This window comes from Carya illinoinensis, chromosome 3 (genome assembly GCF_018687715.1).
Source record: "Carya illinoinensis cultivar Pawnee chromosome 3, C.illinoinensisPawnee_v1, whole genome shotgun sequence".
Classification (NCBI taxonomy): Eukaryota; Viridiplantae; Streptophyta; class Magnoliopsida; order Fagales; family Juglandaceae; genus Carya; species Carya illinoinensis.
In genome coordinates, this window is record NC_056754.1 from 44,709,193 (window position 1) to 44,727,454 (window position 18,262).

The window sequence follows — 18,262 nt, forward strand, 5'->3', positions numbered from 1 at the left end:
TTCAAACATTGTACAGCTGGAAATGATTCTAATTCTACACTCGAAAAACGACACAAATAGAGGAAATTAAAGAACTACAATTTTACAGCTCTTGGAGGGACTGATATCTCCTAACACAATAAAAACTCTAGTAGAAACTACATTAATATTCATACTTAAGCCACCCTTCTTGATCTTGAGATCTATAGCTAAGCTGCAGCTAACTCCTACCCAGAATCAAACTTCATATTCAACATATATACTACAGAGAAGCAAATCGACAACCTTATTAATTTGAACCTCTAACCCTCCATTCACATCCATTTATTCTTCAATTGTTGTTGAAAATCCTCTGTCCTGGTGAAATTATCATTTCTGGATCAAACCGAGCTTTCCTCTCCTGGAAAGTTTCCCACTTCATGCCAAAATGATTTTCCCATTCTTTCCTTCTCTTATAGCTGGGAAGATACTCCTTAATATCAATACCAGCATTCTAAAATACTGCAGTATGTCTTGGTTTTGTACATCAATGGCTTCCCATTCATCAACCCCACTTATATGCAGAAATCCTACGGTGTAGAAAACATCTTCATCAGGTGTAACTGCAGATCACATCCTGGCATCCCACCTGCAATTCCAAGTAAAAATGATTTGTTCAAAATTCCAAAGTGTATTTTTGTGAATGTGCTATATATTTAGGTTGTATTTCAGAAGTACATGACTTGCTTTTGTTCATGGGGTAAAAAAGAACAAGTCCTGTGGTAATGTTTCGTTTAAGAACAATGTCCTTCAAAACACCAGAATTGAATTCTGTGATACGAGATTTTGGTACAAAGAGATTCAACCATGGACGAGAAGTAACCAATTCATGTTCTTGTGACTGATCAAACTCCGTAGTTGGCTCTCGACTTGCAGCTAAAAAAATCAACAAAGGAGACATCTTTCTCAAATGCATATCCCGGAATAAAGCTCAACGTTTCGAGCAAAACTTCCAGTTCCTGTACGTGGAGAAAATATATAAAGATATTTATGCTTAATATTCATGCATGTATGTTACTTATAATTAATTAAATATGTCTTTAAAGAAGAGAGATGCATGATTAGTCTATAAATAGAATTATAAAAAATATAAAAAAATTATTTTAATAAATTGGTGTAACCAGATGTAATATGTCAGATTATAAAGATTTTTACTTTTAAGAGTATACTTTATCAATGGAATTATCAAGAGAGGGATCATCATGGTAATATTTGGCCATTTCTATAGAGTAGATGATGCCATGTTTGGTTATCAGACAAATAAATTTTAAATAAGCATAATTTGATCCCTAGACCTTAATTAATCACTGGATCCACATGCATGGATGAGATACTTATATGAGATAATTGAAATGGTTTGCCCCATTTCTTGCTTATCAAAAGCCAGAACTAATTGCCAATATGGCATAAACCATATATATTTTATGTTCTTCATGTATGCACAAAAGGAAATTTATTTACATGGTTTTGAATCACAAATTATCATCAAGTGGCATGCATGCATGGATCTACATAATATAAATACATCAAGGCCAGAATGCATGCATGCATGTTTGTCTAAGATGCATGACAATTGGCTTCTTAATTAAATTCTGCAACACCAGATATTAATTACCTTAACTGCTAAAAAGGATTTAGGTAAGAATGCATGCAATATCTGAATCCATTTAATTCTAAGATACTAAAATCCTCTACAAAATCCGACGCTATCTGACTCACTTAAAACAAAAGTTTAAACTTTGTTCTAAATCTGTCTCCCTTTCCATTTAGTATCCCCAATACTCTTTCTATATACATTGACAATACAACTACCTACACATACGGACATATATATATATATATAGTTCCCAAGAACTGCATGCATTTTCTCTTGAAGTAGCAATGCAGGCCATCGGATCGTGCATGAGTGCTTAATTTGAGACACAAATTACAATGACTAAGGAGACTGGAAATATGCAGGCCTGTGCTTCATGCAAACATCAAAGGAGAAAATGTGACGAAAGCTGTGAGCTAGCTCCATTCTTCCCGGCAAGCAGGTATAGAGAGTTTCAAAATGCACACAGGCTCTTTGGGGTGAGCAACATTCTAAAGATCTTAAGTGCAGTCGAGCCAAGCCAAAAAGAAGCTGCTGCTGAATCAATACTCATGGAAGGAAACGCAAGGAAAAAGGATCCTGTGCATGGTTGTCTTGGTATTGTCCGTAGCCTTGAGTCCCAGATCAAGTTCTATGAAAAGCAGCTTGATTTTGTGACTCGGTTCCTTGCCCTTTCCCGTGAGAAAGAGAAGCTCGAGCTGCAGCAGCGAAAACACAACTTGGACGATTATATAAGAAGTAGTACTAGTACAGATTCTCCATTAGCATCGCAGCAGCTTGATGATGATGATCAACTTGATCATGGGTTTAAGTATCTGACACCAATTCTGCTGCCTGAATTAGTAAGAAAAATACCGTATATGATCTCGGATCTTTGCTTTTGGAAATACAGTTCATATTATAGCTTTTGGAATTTGACAAAGTCTGTTGATTTCATGTGGCTTAGGTAGATCAATGTATGATTTTTTCACATTTATGCACGATTCAAGTCACAAGTAATGATGATTATTTTTTGTGCAATTATTCTAGCATGGCGAATATTTAGGAGGCATCATGAAAAACTCTCTACCCAGTGATAAATATAATTATCAGTCAACCTTAGAAGAAGGTGTGGATGTGAAACCCTTTGACATTCAGCATTTAGATCAAATGTTGGAATCTTATCAGCAGGATAATTTTGTTGCAAGTTTCAGAGGACCTGGAGAATCTTCCCGGTACGTACGTACATAAATGTTGGAATTACAATAACTTTAGCATAAATCATGAGTTTTAATGGGAAAATATTATATCATGACATGCTTTGATTATATGTAATATGTTATTTTGTTGATTAATTTTGGTGCAAATATGGTATAATATTTATTTTAATTTCTTTCTAAAAAAAATTGACATGAATTCATCTTTATCAAAACAACAGCAGTAGCCCGATCTCCAAAGCCCATGGTAGGCAGCCTTTGGAGCGTGTTGGTGAGGGAGATACACAAAACGAGGTCGGGTCATCTACAAAAGGAAAGGACGATAGAGACATTAAGGATGAATGAAGTTTCCTTTTCTTTTTTGTTTTTGTTTTCTTTTGGCCGCATGGAAATCATATGCATGGAAGTGACACTGAGTAGAATTCTCAATGCTAATATTTGTTAGCAAATGATTTAAAAGCGATATCATTTGGAGGTTTGTAATCTGTGAATCAATTAAGGAACTTTGAATTTCTTTCTCCTTTCGTATGTAATCCGAGCTTGTGTTTAGAGTTAACCGTCCACGTATAAAATTGTTTCCTTAAATTGAAAATAAATAAATAAATAATAAAAAAAATCAACAAAAATTTAATTCATTCTTCATTAAAGAAAAAAGAGTTTTGAGGAAAAATGGTGTACTATTTATTTCAATTGATTATAAATCTAAAGCAATATCTGCACAACCACAAAATAACTGAATCACTTGTAATTTTGTCAAAAGGTTTTGCACAACAATTAATTGTTTTCACTAAATGGATAAACATTTTTTCTTAACATTTGCAATAGTCTGAGACTGTTAGACATTTGACAAGACTTAGATCCCGTTTAATTACATTTTAGATAAGATGAAATGTTTTATTAAATATAAAATAAAATATTATTATAATATAATTTTTTAAATTAATTTTATTTTAAAATTTAAAAATTAAATTATTTATTATATTTTATATAAATATTTAAAAAAATTATAATGATCATGTAAAATAAGATAATATGAAATAAATGTCGTTTCTAACCATTATTTTTATTTTGATATCATATAATTCAATATATTCCTATCATGTAAAATAAACCCATCCGACCAGCATGGCTGCCGACACTGCAGATGTGTACGAAAGTGGGCATGCCGATTAGGGCAGTCCTTTGCCGATTAGGGCAGTCGTCCAATTCCAAGGATAAAAAAAAGGACATTATTTTTATTTTGATATCATATAATTCAATATATTCCTATCATGTAAAATAAACCCATCCGACCAGCATGGCTGCCGACACTGCAGATGTGTACGAAAGTGGGCAAGAGATCAGAAATTGAGATTTGCCGATTAGGGCAGTCCTTTGCCGATGGGCTTTGTTACGTACGGAAAATATAATCGGCGTGCAATGGACTATACAGAATGAATAAAAAAAAATTACAAAAAAATTATTTTATATTCAAGAAGACCTATATAAATTATAAAAAATTATAAAAATAATTTTTTTTTATATAGATCCTGTATTAAATTTTTTTTACAATCAACTGCATTTTCCGACTGCACAACTCATTTCTGGTGGAATTAGTGTTTTTCCCAAAAAAAAATGGCCGACCATTCTTCCAAAGCGAAGGACAGGCATAACTGTTTGCAATAATGCTGCACGGCCAGAACCTGGCACTTTTCCTCGCGGGGTTATGTTTGGCCATTTAAAATTTTTATCTAAAATTTAAAATTTTCATATCATCATTACAACTTTTTCAAATTTCAATATAAAATATAATAAATAATTTAACTTTTTCTTAACTTTTTAAATTCTAAAATAATAATAATATTAAAGTATAATATTTTAATATTTTATCTTAAAATTTAAAATTTTCATCTGAAAATTAAGCAGAACCGCTAGGTAAATTTCAAACACAAATTCTTCTCACTTTTGCTTTTGCTCTTCTAATTTTTCCCTTTTGTAGCCAGGAAGAACGCATAGAGATCAGTTTTACTAAATTAAATAAAATCTGTAAAGGTCTAAACAGTACAGTCATGACCTGGTCTGAGCATTGAGATAAGGATGTATGATTTCACCCACCTAGGACTCACATTTATGGTGTGACAAAATCATTCCATAAGACACTCCTACAACAAACACATGCTAGAAATCTCTCCGCCTAAAGACAATAATAGATGATCCAAATCCATATAATATACCCTACTTCAAAGACTTGTTTCCTGTTAGTTTTACAGGCTTGCTAAAAAGTTTTTCAAGACTCTCGAGGCTTTGAAGCACAAGCAACCACATGCGACTTGAACTTCTCTAGCTCTGCCAGAACCTCCTCTTCAGGTCGGTAGATCAAATCACTCATGCGCCATATCTGCACAAATTAATGTAAGATTTGCAAATCAATTTAAGTCACTTGAAACAAACTTAAGGAGAACGTTTATATATTAGCTAAAAGGCACCCAACGCTTTTCCAACCCACCATTCATACAAAACTTAAAACAATTTTGCATATACGTTGCATAATGATGTTGCAACAAATTACCAAATATCGCTCCAAGCATCTTAACACTATCTCTCCAAGGCCAATTGGGATGCAGCTTTTGATGCTAAAGCCAGGAAGGTGGGTGTGGGAGTGATAATCAGAAATGAAAAGGGAGAGGTTATGGTAGCCTGTCATGAGCAGAAACTAAATGTTGCAGATCCAGTTACAGCTGAATGCTATGCATTTAGAAAAGCCATGGATTTGTGCAGAGATTTATACTTTGATAAAGTCATTTTCGAGGGTGATGCTCAGGTTATCATAAATGCAGTTAATGTGCAACTGGAGGATCTATCATATGTTGGTAGCCTAGTTGAAGAGCTGAGGAAAAGTCTCAAGGGATGCAATGGATGGAGGGTACAATACTCTCAGCGAAACACGAATGTTGTTGCTCACAATTTGGCTAAGGCTGCTATATTGATTGAGGAAAAGGTGTGGATAGAAGAGGCACCAAGCTTTGTCTTGGATAGTTTACTTGTTGATAAACATTGTATTGATCACACAATTATATGAATGAAAGAGGTATTATTTAAAAAAAAAAAAAAAAAAAAAACACTATCTCTCATAAGTTTCCCACATCTATCCAGGCGTGCATGTTTGACAATAATAAGACAATTTTCTAACAGGAATTGCCATTGATATGCTTGTGTATAAACTTCAACATAGTCATACCTGCAATGTCCCTCCTCCTCCGGTACTATCACAATCATCAGACACACTAACAATTGTCCACGGATCAAATGCATTCCAGTGGAAGTCAACAACTTTGTCCCTACATAAAAGGGAGGGAAAAGATCAATAGGGAAGACTTTATGAGCATATTGGTTTAACAGACTTGAAAAAACTTCTAGCAATAAAACTTGAAGGAAGACATAATTATCTGATAAAACCATATAAATCAAGACTATAAATGAGTTAGAACTATTTGCTGGCTATCCAATAACAAGTCATCACCCACTACTGGCCCCACTTAAGTGGGATTCCAGGATGGGGTGGCTTGAATACAGTTCTATCCTTCGGCATTTCTTGCATCAAGTGGCTGCTCTCGAGACTTGGACCAAAGTACTTGTACTTGGCAGGCCAAGACTTACTTTTACACTAGCAAAGGCAATGGCCCCTATCAAGGCCATCTCATAACAAACATTGAGATTTTCCATAAAAATAATTAAAGGTTACAAATTAAAGCATTAGAACCATTACAGATAAGATATGTCAAGCAAAATACTCTAAACTACCATTCTGTGAAGAATCTCAACTCCTAATTTGCAAAGGTTCCCAAGTACAATCAACTTGGGATTCCAGTATCGCTCAAATAGAGGAGGAAAAAATAAAATAAAATATCTACTTTTGCATTCAAGATTCAACCAATACATCTGATCAGTACTAGTTAAGTAAGCATAAAATTATTACCATAATATATACTTCCAAACAGACACGAAGATGAGATGGCAGAGATGGCAGAACTACAGCATAAGAAGTCAAGAGAACTACTAAAGTTTTTTTTTTTTTTTTTCCTACTGAAGTTTAAGAGATAGAATAACAAAAGCCAAGTTAACAAATAAGTAGCATTTTGATTCAGGTTGATGAAGCAAGGGAGGCCGAAAAAAAAAAAAAAAATATGATTGCGAGGCCATTAGGAAGACGTGATAGTCCGGTTCACAATGAGATATGGTCCAAGGTACAACAGAATTTTGAAATATAAGCCTGTGTGGCTGGAAAGCCTTTCTTAAGGTAAGTTGAAGAAGTGACAATGGCAGATTCAAACCTGTGCCCAGCATGCTGGAAAAACAACCCCGGAGGAGAACTTGGACTTCTTGCTGCTCGCTCTACCTTTTTACCAACCTGCAACATCAAATAAGAAATTGTCAAAGGCAGAAAAAGCAAAAGGTCAAAAATCATCGATGTTAGCAAACACATTTAGCATCAACAGAGGCAAGATGGGGGAATGAGACGCAAATAACTAGCAAGCATGTTATACTTTAGTTTTTAGGCAACAACTATATAGTCCAAGACATGCAATAGCAATAAACACCAGACAACTACAGGTGAAAGTTTCCACCTTCTCATAATCCCAGATGTTCAAGAGACCATCCTCTGCAGAGCTCCCAAAGACAGATGACTTATCTGGAGACCACTGGAACAGGTATCACGTATTCAGTAATGAAGAAAAACAGAGACTGGCAGTTCTAGCAACAGATGTACCACATAAAAGTAAAAGTAAGAGAAAGATCACAGAAAAACAACAAAATTCATTCATACCTGAACACAAAGAACAGCAGCTCTGTGACCCTCAAATTTATATATAGGAGACCCAACTCCATTTGAAGTGAGATTTCGCCGATCAAACATACGGACAGAATTATCTGCTGACCTGGACAGATATTACAACAATTATTATTATTATTATTATTATTATTATTATTATTATTATCTTTGATCAGTAGATTATCTCCAGCAGGACAGATATTACAACAATATAAATGCATCTAGTAAATTTCAGTATCACTACACAGCACAGGATGAAGCCCCATCAAACCCAGAAGAGTATAGCATACCCAAAACACAGTGGGAGCAGAAAATTGAAAGAAATATGAGAGTACAGCATACCCAGTTAGAACAAGGTTATCATCGTGGGGATTCCAATCAACACAGTGAAGATCAGCATTATGTGCCTTCTCAACCTGTCAATCAGAAATTACATTATAATCAACAGAAGCTGATAAATTATCTTACAGAAAACATTGCTTACTCAATAAATTATATGGCTATAAAATACATAGCCAAAAGCAGAATAAAAAGCATTAAAAATTAAATAAAAAGACCAAAAAATAAACTAAAAAGGGGGAGTAACCTTAACAACTGGGCTGGAGCCAACTCGTGCATCCCACAATATAAGGCAAGAATCGTCTCCAACACTACAAAACTCCTGTGCACTTCATCGGACACAGAAATGTGTCAAGAATGGGGCATGTCAAAAATCACAAAAGGTAACAATCTTACAGCTATTATTCGGAGATATAAATCAAACACATTTCAGTAGAAGTTTAGATGAAATATTTTAAGATGTGCTCAAAATGCAACGTAATTAAATGTGGGAAGGTCCATCCTCAGAAACTGACAAAAAGTTAAGTTTTTGTCAGACAAGATTCCCGAGAATTACAATCGGGTGAGGATCCCAGCTACTCTGCAGTGCAAGCCAAATCCAACGTACAAAAGAGGACATTCTAATAATATTCAAATATTCTTGATACCAGATATGGCAAATTGTAAATGGCGAATACTTTGAATACATCCAAGCAAACAATGTCAAGATTTGGGAAATCCAACTCCTATACAATGCATTAGGAATTAGCAACTAGTATCCACCCATGGCAGGACAAGGCACACTTAACAATGACATTTTTTGTGTGCACAGCAGCCCTAGGGAATATCTTAACAATGTATAACTTGAATTATCAAAAAGGTTAGAGGCACATAAAAGTTATGGATTGGTCTCGCATGTGCAAGAAGTGGGGAAATCGCCAAACACCTGTTGCTTCACTGTGAAGTGGCTAAGACTCTTTTTTTTTTTTTTTTATAAGTAAGAAAACTTATTGATCCTCATAATTAGAAATAGCCCGAGTACACGTGGTATACAAGAGAGAAATACCAAATTACAGCCTACAAACAAAGAATGAAGAATACAAGTCATTAAAATTAACCCCTTCTAATACAATAGCCTTAGCCCAAAGTACGAAAGATTGGAAAAATAGGTCTCTAATTCCCCAATGAGCGTTCTCTATTTTCAAAACATCTTCCATTCCTCTCATTCCATATACACCACATAAGACATAGGGGTACCATCTTCCAAACCTCGGCTACTTGGCGATTTCCCTGTATGCTGCACCAACAAGCCAAAAGATCCACCACCCTCTTTGGCATCATCCAAGCAATGTCCAAACTTACAAAGATTTCATTCCATATAGCCTTTGCCACATCACAATGGAGAGGTAGATGGTCCGTCGATTCACCATTCCTTTCGCACATGAAGCACCAATCTATTATGAAAAAGCCATGCTTCCTCAGCTTGTCTATGGTTAGAAGTTTCACGTGAGAAGCCAGCCAACCAAAGAAAGCAACTTTTAGGGGCACTTTGCACTTCCAAGGAAAAGTAGTAGAAGGATGGGTAGACAAAGCATTGTACAAAAATCTAACTGAGAAATTCATGTTCCCAGGGTGTATCGACAGCAGTTCGTCCTCCACACCACGCTCCAAATTCAATGCATACAAGGTGCAAGTAAAAAATGTCTCCCACTTCCCAATCTTGAGCTTATTTGATAAGTGACACATTCCACTGAAGTAGGCCATTCGAAGAGTCCATGTAGTCAGCAACAGAGGCTTATGTAATGCAATTCTGAAAAGAGAAGGAAAGGCCTCCTTGAGAGCAACATCACCACACCAAACATCAACCCAGAATCTGACCCCTGTTCCACGCTCTGCCATAAATTTGAAATTACGAATAAAATCCTCCCAGCCCTTCCTAATAAATTTTCATACACCCACACCATACAATCCATGCACTTCATTACAAATCCAGCCTCCCCTAATGCTGACAAATTTACCTTCAACCACACTCCTCCATAAAGCATCACTTTCTTGATGGTACTGCCACAACCATTTCCCAAATAAGGCTTATTGAAAATACTCAACTTTCTAATCCCCAAGCCACCACAAGATTGGGGGAAACTTTTTCTCGTCCCCCAATCCACCCCACAAGAAAGCTCATGATAATATTTCCATCCTATTAGCCACACCAGCCGGAATCGGGGATAATGAAAGATAGTACATAGGGAGGCTAGATAGCATACTCTTAATAAAAGTGATTCGTCCCCTTTTAGATAGATACATCCTTTTTTCAAAAAGCCAATCTATTCTCAATTTTTTCGATGACATCATCCCACATTTCCTTGGATTTATAAGGAGCCCCCAAATGAAGACCAAGGTACTTCATAGGCAAAGAAGAAACCTTACAACCCAAAATTTCAGCCAAGTTTCCGATGTGATCTACCAAGCCAACTGGTACCAATTCAGATTTAGACAAGTTCACCTTGAGACCGGAAATAGCTTCAAAACAAAATAAGAGAGCTTTCAATGAACGAATTTGATTTGGGTCTGGTGCACAAAGAATTAAGGTGTTGTCGGCGAGGAGAGGATAAGATACATTGATGCTCTCAAATGAAGTACCACTTACTGAAAATCCAGACAAAAAGGACCCATCCACCACTACCTCCAACATTCTGCTCAATAAATCCATAACTTATACAAAGATAAATGAAGATAAAAGGATCTTTTTGTCTCAATCTGCAAGAGTTGTTGAAGAAGCCATCAGGAGTGCCATTTACCAACACCGAGAATCCAGCCTTAGGCCCCATTTGGATACAAGAACCGTTTTATTTTATCTCATCTCATTATTACAACTTTTCTAAATTCTCATACAAAATATAATAAAAAATTCAACTTTTTTAAATCCCGAAACAATAATAATATTAAAAAATAATATTCTAATAATATTTTATTCAACTTTCATCTCAACTCACTATCCAAACCGCACTTTAGTCAGGCCCATTGGAGTTGGCCTATCTCCCAAGAAAGGACTCAGCAGTCGATCTGTCAATACAAGCCCAATCCACTTGCTAAGCCCATCTGTGGAACCCGAGCTATGAAGTGACTTACCCATTTCACTTTGCACTCCAAGGCCCAAGCCCAAGCCCATTTCCCTCTTCTCCTCAACACATTGTATAAGGCAATCCACTTTCTCCTGCAAATGCCCCAGTTGCGGCTGCATTTCTAGACGTGTATTGTGCACACCATTCTCTGCCAAACTGACAGCATGCTTGCAACCATTTCCTTGCCACTAAGCACTTGCTATGCCAACAATATGATGTTCCTCCCCATGGCCATAGCCGAGTTTGTGGCTTGTTGTAGCTGCTCCCTAGGCCGCCCCCACTCCATGCCCTCTACCCCTTTCCTGCACTCATACCAACACCATGGTTGTTGGCTATGTGAGTGCATCCTTGTATGAATGTGATTTTGGGTGGTTCACCACCACAATTGGCCCCATAAATGACTGCCCTCTATTACGACCACCCTCTCTTAGTGCACCTGCCATCGTCCTCCATCCCATACTGTCCATCACTTCCGGGATGAAGATGAAGCTATGTCTGCCACCATTTCCATACTCCACTAGTGCCATGTATCGACCACGGGCATTGGAGCATATCTGCACAATGAAGCATTTGGCTCCTCCCATGCAATGATGTAAAAGTCCTTTTTTCCCCCTTTAGACAGTCCCCCAGTTATTTGGCGAACCATTGCATCGTTAACATCCCCAACCTCACTGTTTTCACCACCTTCTGATTCCTCTCAGTGATGACCATGTAACTTATAACTGTGAAAGCATTCATGCCTCATATCCATCCAATTCAGAACAAAGAGCTTAGATTCTATCTCTGAAGTGTTTCGAGCCCCCATAGTCACACTTCGAATTAAAACTAGACACTCAGAAAAAATCTCACCCAACCAACTAGGTGTTTTTAAAACTTAGAAACAAGTGATAAGTTTAAAGGTGAAATCTCTCTAGAAATTGATCAACTTAATCCACAGATCCCATGATGATACATCATGCTCAATTAGCCAAAACTATGGCACGTAAAATCCCTAACAGTCCACCCCATAGAGAACTTTCTGGTTATGACTCAACCTATGCTTGCAACCCGCTTGCTAAGACTTTTTGGGCAGCGATCTTCCACCTTCTTGGGATAGAATGCATAATACCATTTCCGTGGAATCAATGGCAACACAGGGAGGCACACCAAACATCTGGTGAACAATTCTATATGCTTAATGAGGAGTATTTTGATGGATTGTAATGACCAGACCTTTGAAGATTGGGAGAAAAGGCTAACAGAGTTAAAAACTTCCATGCTTAGGTCTTTGGATGAGTGGACTACAGTCCATCTAGATCTTATGTAGATTTTACAATTCCTTGCTAACCTACCCTTTCTTAAAACGTGTCCCATGGAATGTTACCCTGGCGCTTTTTAATAAAACATGGTATCTTATCAAAGAGTGAGATGAGATCTGATTATCAAAAGGCGTGAAAGAAATCTTAATTCACACAAAAAAAAAAAAAAAAGAATCTTAAAATGGTGAATTATAAGAGAGATAACAAACCACCCTTGGGTAAATTGCAAATAGATAATACAGATGTTACCTGGATGGACAGAATGCCACATCTTCAACTGTATCTTCATGCCCAAGGTAGACACCCCTTGGTCCAACAGAAGGGCCATCAGCAGCTTTATCATTGCCTTCCCCAGGTTTAGAGTTTGGTTTAATGATTGATCCCCCGCCTCCTGGTGATGTGGCTGTTGCCGAAATATGGTCCTGAATACTCCACAAAACCACCGACTTGTCCTTCCCTGCAACAACAATTGTATTCTTCAGATGGGCGTAAAGTTAAGACAAAATTATTTATATTAAGCATGGTAAGAAAAGGAAGGATACAGCATGCTGGATCTCCAGCATATTACAGGAATGTGACATTCAAAAATATTCGTCAAGTGCCACATGCAAATAGAAAATGTAATATAAAAAATTAGACGTTTAAAACAAGACAATTATTAAAAATAATGTTAAAACTTAAAGCATCATATGATACCCTACATTCAGAAGGCATTGTTAGCTCAATCAAATTACAGCCCTGTTTTATCTTTGAAGTCAAAGGTGATAATTCATAGCATCTCAGGTAGGGGAAGTAACTAGATTGATATTGGAACTTTAAAAATATAAATAATGAAATCTATCCACCTCCAGATAGCACATAGGGTTCAGTCGGGCACATTGCAAGAGCGAATTCTGCATTATCTTGATGTCCAGTCAAAATCTTCACGAAGCAAAATTTGATGTTAATAACATAAACAGATAAGCAGAATCAGTACAGGCCACAGAAAAAAAGACAGGATGATAGTTTTTGTAATAGCATCAAGTTGGTCTCAACAAGAATCTAAAGGGTACACAAATTTACTGCAGTCATGTCCAGAGGTTGTCATGCCAGAAAGTCCAGAAAATAAACAAGTTGTTTCGCTGCTAGTTCATCATCTTTAACACAGTTTTATTAGGTCACTTTGTATGGCTGTTTGTGCATTGTGACTGATTTTTCACTCAAACAAGAAAAAGTTTAGACGTTATATCAATGCATACCTAATTTCTTACATTAGTTAAGCACACTTCGGTGTATCATGTTAACTTTTATTTATAACATAATTTCCTGATTTTATTTTTTATTTTTTATTTTTTATAAGGATACATTTTCTTGATTTTAATTATATAACTTTCTCTACGGGAAAATAACTTACTCACCACAACTAGGAGCGAAATCAATTTCGATCCATCACCCCCCGGACTGGACCGAACATCCAGTCGGTCCAGTCCAGTCCAATTATTTTTTTTAATTTTTTTCTTCTTTTTTTTCCCCAAAATAAATTCATAAAAAAATTATTTAAATTACTATATTAAAATTATGTGAATTATTAATATAGATTATGTAACTAACTCATTAAAAAAATATTTTATATGGTCAATGATAATAAATTAGATGAAAATTACATCATTAACTTATATAATTACTATATAAAAATAAAATATTAAATTATTAAATAGTGAGTTGGTGATAGGTTAGTTAATTGATATCATATATTAGTTAATTAATTAAATAAATAATAATTGCTTTATATTTACTTACAAGTTACTACTTAGCTATAAAAAATTTATCTAATAACTTTAATTAGATCATAGATGTAGATGTTAGTAATTACTAATTAATTAATGGTGAATTGATAATATACATTAGTTAATTAATATAATATTAATTTGTAATTACATATTTAAAATTTTATATTGTTAATGTACAAATAATTTAGATGAAAATTACATAATTAATTAGACAATTATTATATAAAATAATATATATAATATTTAAAAATTAAAAAAAAAATACATTTTCCTATTTGGTCGGTCCAGTCCGGTCCAGGAAAACCCCACCCCGGGATCAAACCGAAAACCAAAAATCCACAGAATCTTGGACTAAGACTGACTGGTCCCATCAGTTTCTCCAGTCCGGACTGACCGTTCTTCACCCCTAACCACAACTTAAACCCATGACCTCACCAACCACCCTATTCTTATTGAGTACAACCATTTAGTCTTAACCCATGACAACACCCACCACCAGTGAAGGCCATTGCCTAACTTTTCTTTGGCAAACAAGCTGAAAACTTTGAAAAAAGATCTGAAGAAATGGATTGAAAATGAATTTACCCATGTGGAAAGGAAAAAGCTTCTCCTTATGGAGGAGTTTTGTGTGATGTTGACACATTACCAGAAGGAAAATCCTTGCCTCAGGTGGAAGACTTGAGAAAAAAAGGAGATTATATGTGAATTGGAAAGAACTATCCTTTTAAAAGCTAGAGACAAAAGTCAAGGGAAATTTGGCTGCATAAATGATAGGAATACAGGTTTCCATGGTGGCCAATTTGAATCATAGAAATAATACCATTGAATCAATTGGTAGAAGAGTCGGTTAATAGATTTGAATGGTGATAAAGTTCCAGGACTCAATGGTTGTTCATTGACCTTCTTTCAGACATGTTGGGAGGACGTGAAAGTAGAGTTGACGAACGTTTTTTTAGGAGTTCCACATGCGTCGGAAGTTAGTAAAGTCACAATTCAGAGAGCAGCTCTCAAGGCTTAAGACACAGGAACCATCTCCCTCATAGTTTGTAGTTTTCATGGAGGCATTAAGTAGACTGTTGACTATTGACTATGGATGTGAAGAGAGGACTCTTGTCAGGTTTTTGGCAAACTAAAGAAGTTATGAAGAGCTAGTTGTGCAGTCCTTGTGGGGGTTGGTGGTGTGGAAAAATTTAAGGAGGCAACTGGAGATGTTTGAGAGGATAAGATCAAGTGGATTCCATAAAAAATGATGGTTTGAGGCCAAGTTTATGATGCATTACAGCCCTAAGAATCAATTTGCACCTTTTTTTATAACAACAATTAAATTGATATAAAATGTAATTTATAAAGGATTTAAATATTGTACATGTATCTCATAACAAGGAAAAAACTTTCCGAAAACAGTAAATACCAAATCTGGACGAGAATTGGTAGCTCCAAGGACAGCATGACGGTTAGGTTGAGCTTCAACATCCCAAATGAGAACCTGAGTTTTAGTGAATCTGATAATTAGCAGAACTAAACATTTCATAAATGAAATATGGAAATCAAAGAGAAAAGCATACTCAATTCAAAATATATGCATGACCAACTTAATAAAGGAACTTACATCAGGACTGTCAGTATGAGTGGCCACAATCTTTGAGTTCTGTGGGAGTTCCCTGATTCTGTTCACCTGCAACATTATATTCACTAATTACGGGAATAAAAATCAAGAGATTGAACATTAAAAAGGAAGATATAATTTGCAGCAGAGCCTTTCATTGAAAATAATAGAAATTTAACTAATCAGGATATCTATTTCCCACCATCCTGCAGGAAAAAAGAAAAATGAAAAAAAAGAATGGTGACATGCTTTTAAACTAGATTCAATACAAGGTCAGACCAGAAAGGTGTTCCATTTCTTTTTTATGTAGTGGCAAATGTTTTGTGTGCATTTGGTGCATGCACGATTCATACCTCCCCAGGATGTATGATGGTCTTGTACTTCTTTACAAATGGTGACCGTGCTTCTTCATTGAACTGAAAAATAAAGCAGCTAATGTTAATCAAAAGAATTAGGCTGCATGCATAACCTCATTGAAAATAAAGTAGTTGGCAAGGAGAAGAAAGCAAAAACATCACGAAATTTTCAGTCACCTGGGATATGTGCTCGGCAGCTGCAACCCTAGGTTTGACAACTTCACAATTTGCAATGACCAAAGTATTTGGAACACTACCATCAGTCTGAAAACAAGTGGGAAGAAAAATATTTGAAAATAAGAGAAGAAGACCCATGAGCTTGTTTTATACAAGAAAAGCTACAATCCAAGTGCAACACTAATATTAGAACAGATCACTATAATAAATCGCAATAGTGTGAGGGATTCACCAAGGATAAGAAATGGCATAAGAAACACTTTCCCTACAAAGGGGACAAAAGGAATGAAGGCCCTACAATTAAATATCTTAATCGACTTCATGTTTTGTGTCCTAAAACTTAATTAAGATAACCACAGACCACTTGTTAAGTTAATAATGAATAGGTATCTATCCTAACGTAACTAATCGAAATTGACACAAGCAGACTTGCCTGTTCAGAGAGATAGAGACGCTGGCGATTCTTGTAAGTCGCTTTCTCCAGCTGAGGACCCCACCTGTCAGTCGCAATAACAAGATTAGCCCTTAACAATAAACAAAGAACAAAAAATGGAACTTGCATAACCCTAAGAAGTAGAAGACAAGCTCAAAACTCTAAATATTAAAATTAAATTAAAACAAAAAAGAAAGAGAAAAACCCTAACGTTGAGGATCAGAACATGCATAAACCCTAAACCAGAAAGTTAAAAAATAAAAATAAAAAAATAAAAAACCCTAAAAATGACAGAGAAAAACCATGGGGAGAAATGTGCATGTACCGGCAAGAGAGAGAGGGCCAGACGAGGTTGTGGTTGGCGAGCCAGTCGTAGAGGACAGGGACGAGAGACTTCCACTGGGTGTACTTGTCGTCGACGGTGGGCTGCTGAGACTTCTTCGCCTCCTTCACCTTCCCAGATTCCTCTTTCTTATCATCCTTGGGCTTCGGCTTCCGGCCCCTCGTCTCCTTCTTCTTCACTACCTGCGGCTGCGACTCCATTGCTGCTTCACCTCGTGCTCGTGCTCTGACAACTTTGACAATCCTACCGAATATAACCGGACAACCCAAATACCGTAGAAATGAATCTCTGCAACTGTTATGGGCCGAGAGGGCTCAGCCCAGCTACCAAGTCCGAATCTGGCTTTCAGAAACAACGCTCAGATCGTGAATGAGATTACGAGAATACTTGAACGACATGTAGTTTTTTCATACAAAACTCTTTTCTGTTGTTTTCTTTTTCTTTTTTCTTTTAAGGTTTTTAAGTTTTCTATAAGTAGATATCAATGAGTAAAGTGCAGTCCCAATGAGTTGGTCAGCCATATAGTAAGGTCTAAGGACATTTTGATCATGTTTTCCTATTCATAATTTGTCTCTCCAATAAGAAATATAGGTTATGCCCAAAAGAATTTTATGAGTTTGAATAAATAAGGTGAATAAGTGCTCAAGAGGTGTGTGCTAAACAAGGTGTCTAAGAAATAAATAAATGATATAATCTTTAGGAAAAATTACTATACAGCTTCACATGGTTTTACTTTTTCAAACGTGGTACGATGGTACTTAGAACATTAGTAGTGGTCTCAATAAATTTTGATATAAATTTGACTAAAAAATTCATTTTTATAAATTTTAACTAGTTACTTTTCACAACATCAAATAATAGACTCAACAAATTTATCATTGTTTTATTTAAATCTTGATTTTGAACTTTTCATTATTTTAATTCTAATTGTAATTTGAATATTAATTCGCTATTACCAAATTATACATTAATTTTCTAACGTTCATATTATTCTAACGGATAAAATTTTCTAAAAGATAAAATTTTAATTCTAACGTTCATATTATTCGCTATAATCACTATTAATTTGTTGAGTCAATTATTACAATAATTTATTGTGCACTTTAGCTAAATTTTGGCCAAATTTTAGTTTTCACTACTAGTGTTTTTATGATTTAAAAAGTTTTAAATTAGTACGTATAGTTATGATTAACATTTCAAATTGGTCTCATCGTTAAGATCT

General features: G+C 35.6%; 2 protein-coding genes across 2 annotated transcripts; one reads left to right on the top strand and one right to left on the bottom strand.

The window, feature by feature from the left end:
- Positions 1-1,950: 1,950 nt before the first annotated feature.
- Positions 1,951-3,153, top strand: LOC122304852 (LOB domain-containing protein 27-like). The gene is made up of 3 exons (XM_043117118.1): positions 1,951-2,454; positions 2,642-2,826; positions 3,030-3,153. Exons 1-3 carry the CDS (start codon positions 1,951-1,953, stop codon positions 3,151-3,153), a joined length of 813 nt encoding a protein of 270 aa, XP_042973052.1.
- A 1,641-nt stretch (positions 3,154-4,794) lies between these two features.
- On the bottom strand, positions 4,795-17,297 carry LOC122304356 (WD-40 repeat-containing protein MSI4-like). The gene is made up of 15 exons (XM_043116584.1): positions 17,023-17,297; positions 16,698-16,761; positions 16,265-16,351; positions 16,085-16,147; positions 15,735-15,800; positions 15,537-15,611; positions 13,202-13,277; positions 12,606-12,813; positions 8,205-8,286; positions 7,961-8,034; positions 7,613-7,724; positions 7,413-7,487; positions 7,119-7,195; positions 6,026-6,125; positions 4,795-5,185 (listed from the first exon to the last, which is right to left on the bottom strand). Exons 1-15 carry the CDS (start codon positions 17,238-17,240, stop codon positions 5,075-5,077), a joined length of 1,488 nt encoding a protein of 495 aa, XP_042972518.1. The 5' UTR covers positions 17,241-17,297; the 3' UTR covers positions 4,795-5,074.
- Positions 17,298-18,262: the final 965 nt, after the last annotated feature.

Coding starts and splice junctions, on each gene's coding strand:
- LOC122304852 (XM_043117118.1), top strand. CDS start 1,951: ATGACTAAGGAGACTGGAAATATGCAGGCCTGTGCTTCATGCAAACAT. Junction 2,455..2,641: donor CAATTCTGCTGCCTGAATTA/GTAAGAAAAATA, acceptor CAATTATTCTAG/CATGGCGAATATTTAGGAGG. Junction 2,827..3,029: donor GGACCTGGAGAATCTTCCCG/GTACGTACGTAC, acceptor TCAAAACAACAG/CAGTAGCCCGATCTCCAAAG.
- LOC122304356 (XM_043116584.1), bottom strand. CDS start 17,240: ATGGAGTCGCAGCCGCAGGTAGTGAAGAAGAAGGAGACGAGGGGCCGG. Junction 16,352..16,697: donor GTCTCTATCTCTCTGAACAG/GCAAGTCTGCTT, acceptor ACTTGTTTTCAG/ACTGATGGTAGTGTTCCAAA. Junction 6,126..7,118: donor TTCCAGCATGCTGGGCACAG/GTTTGAATCTGC, acceptor CCTTTTATGTAG/GGACAAAGTTGTTGACTTCC.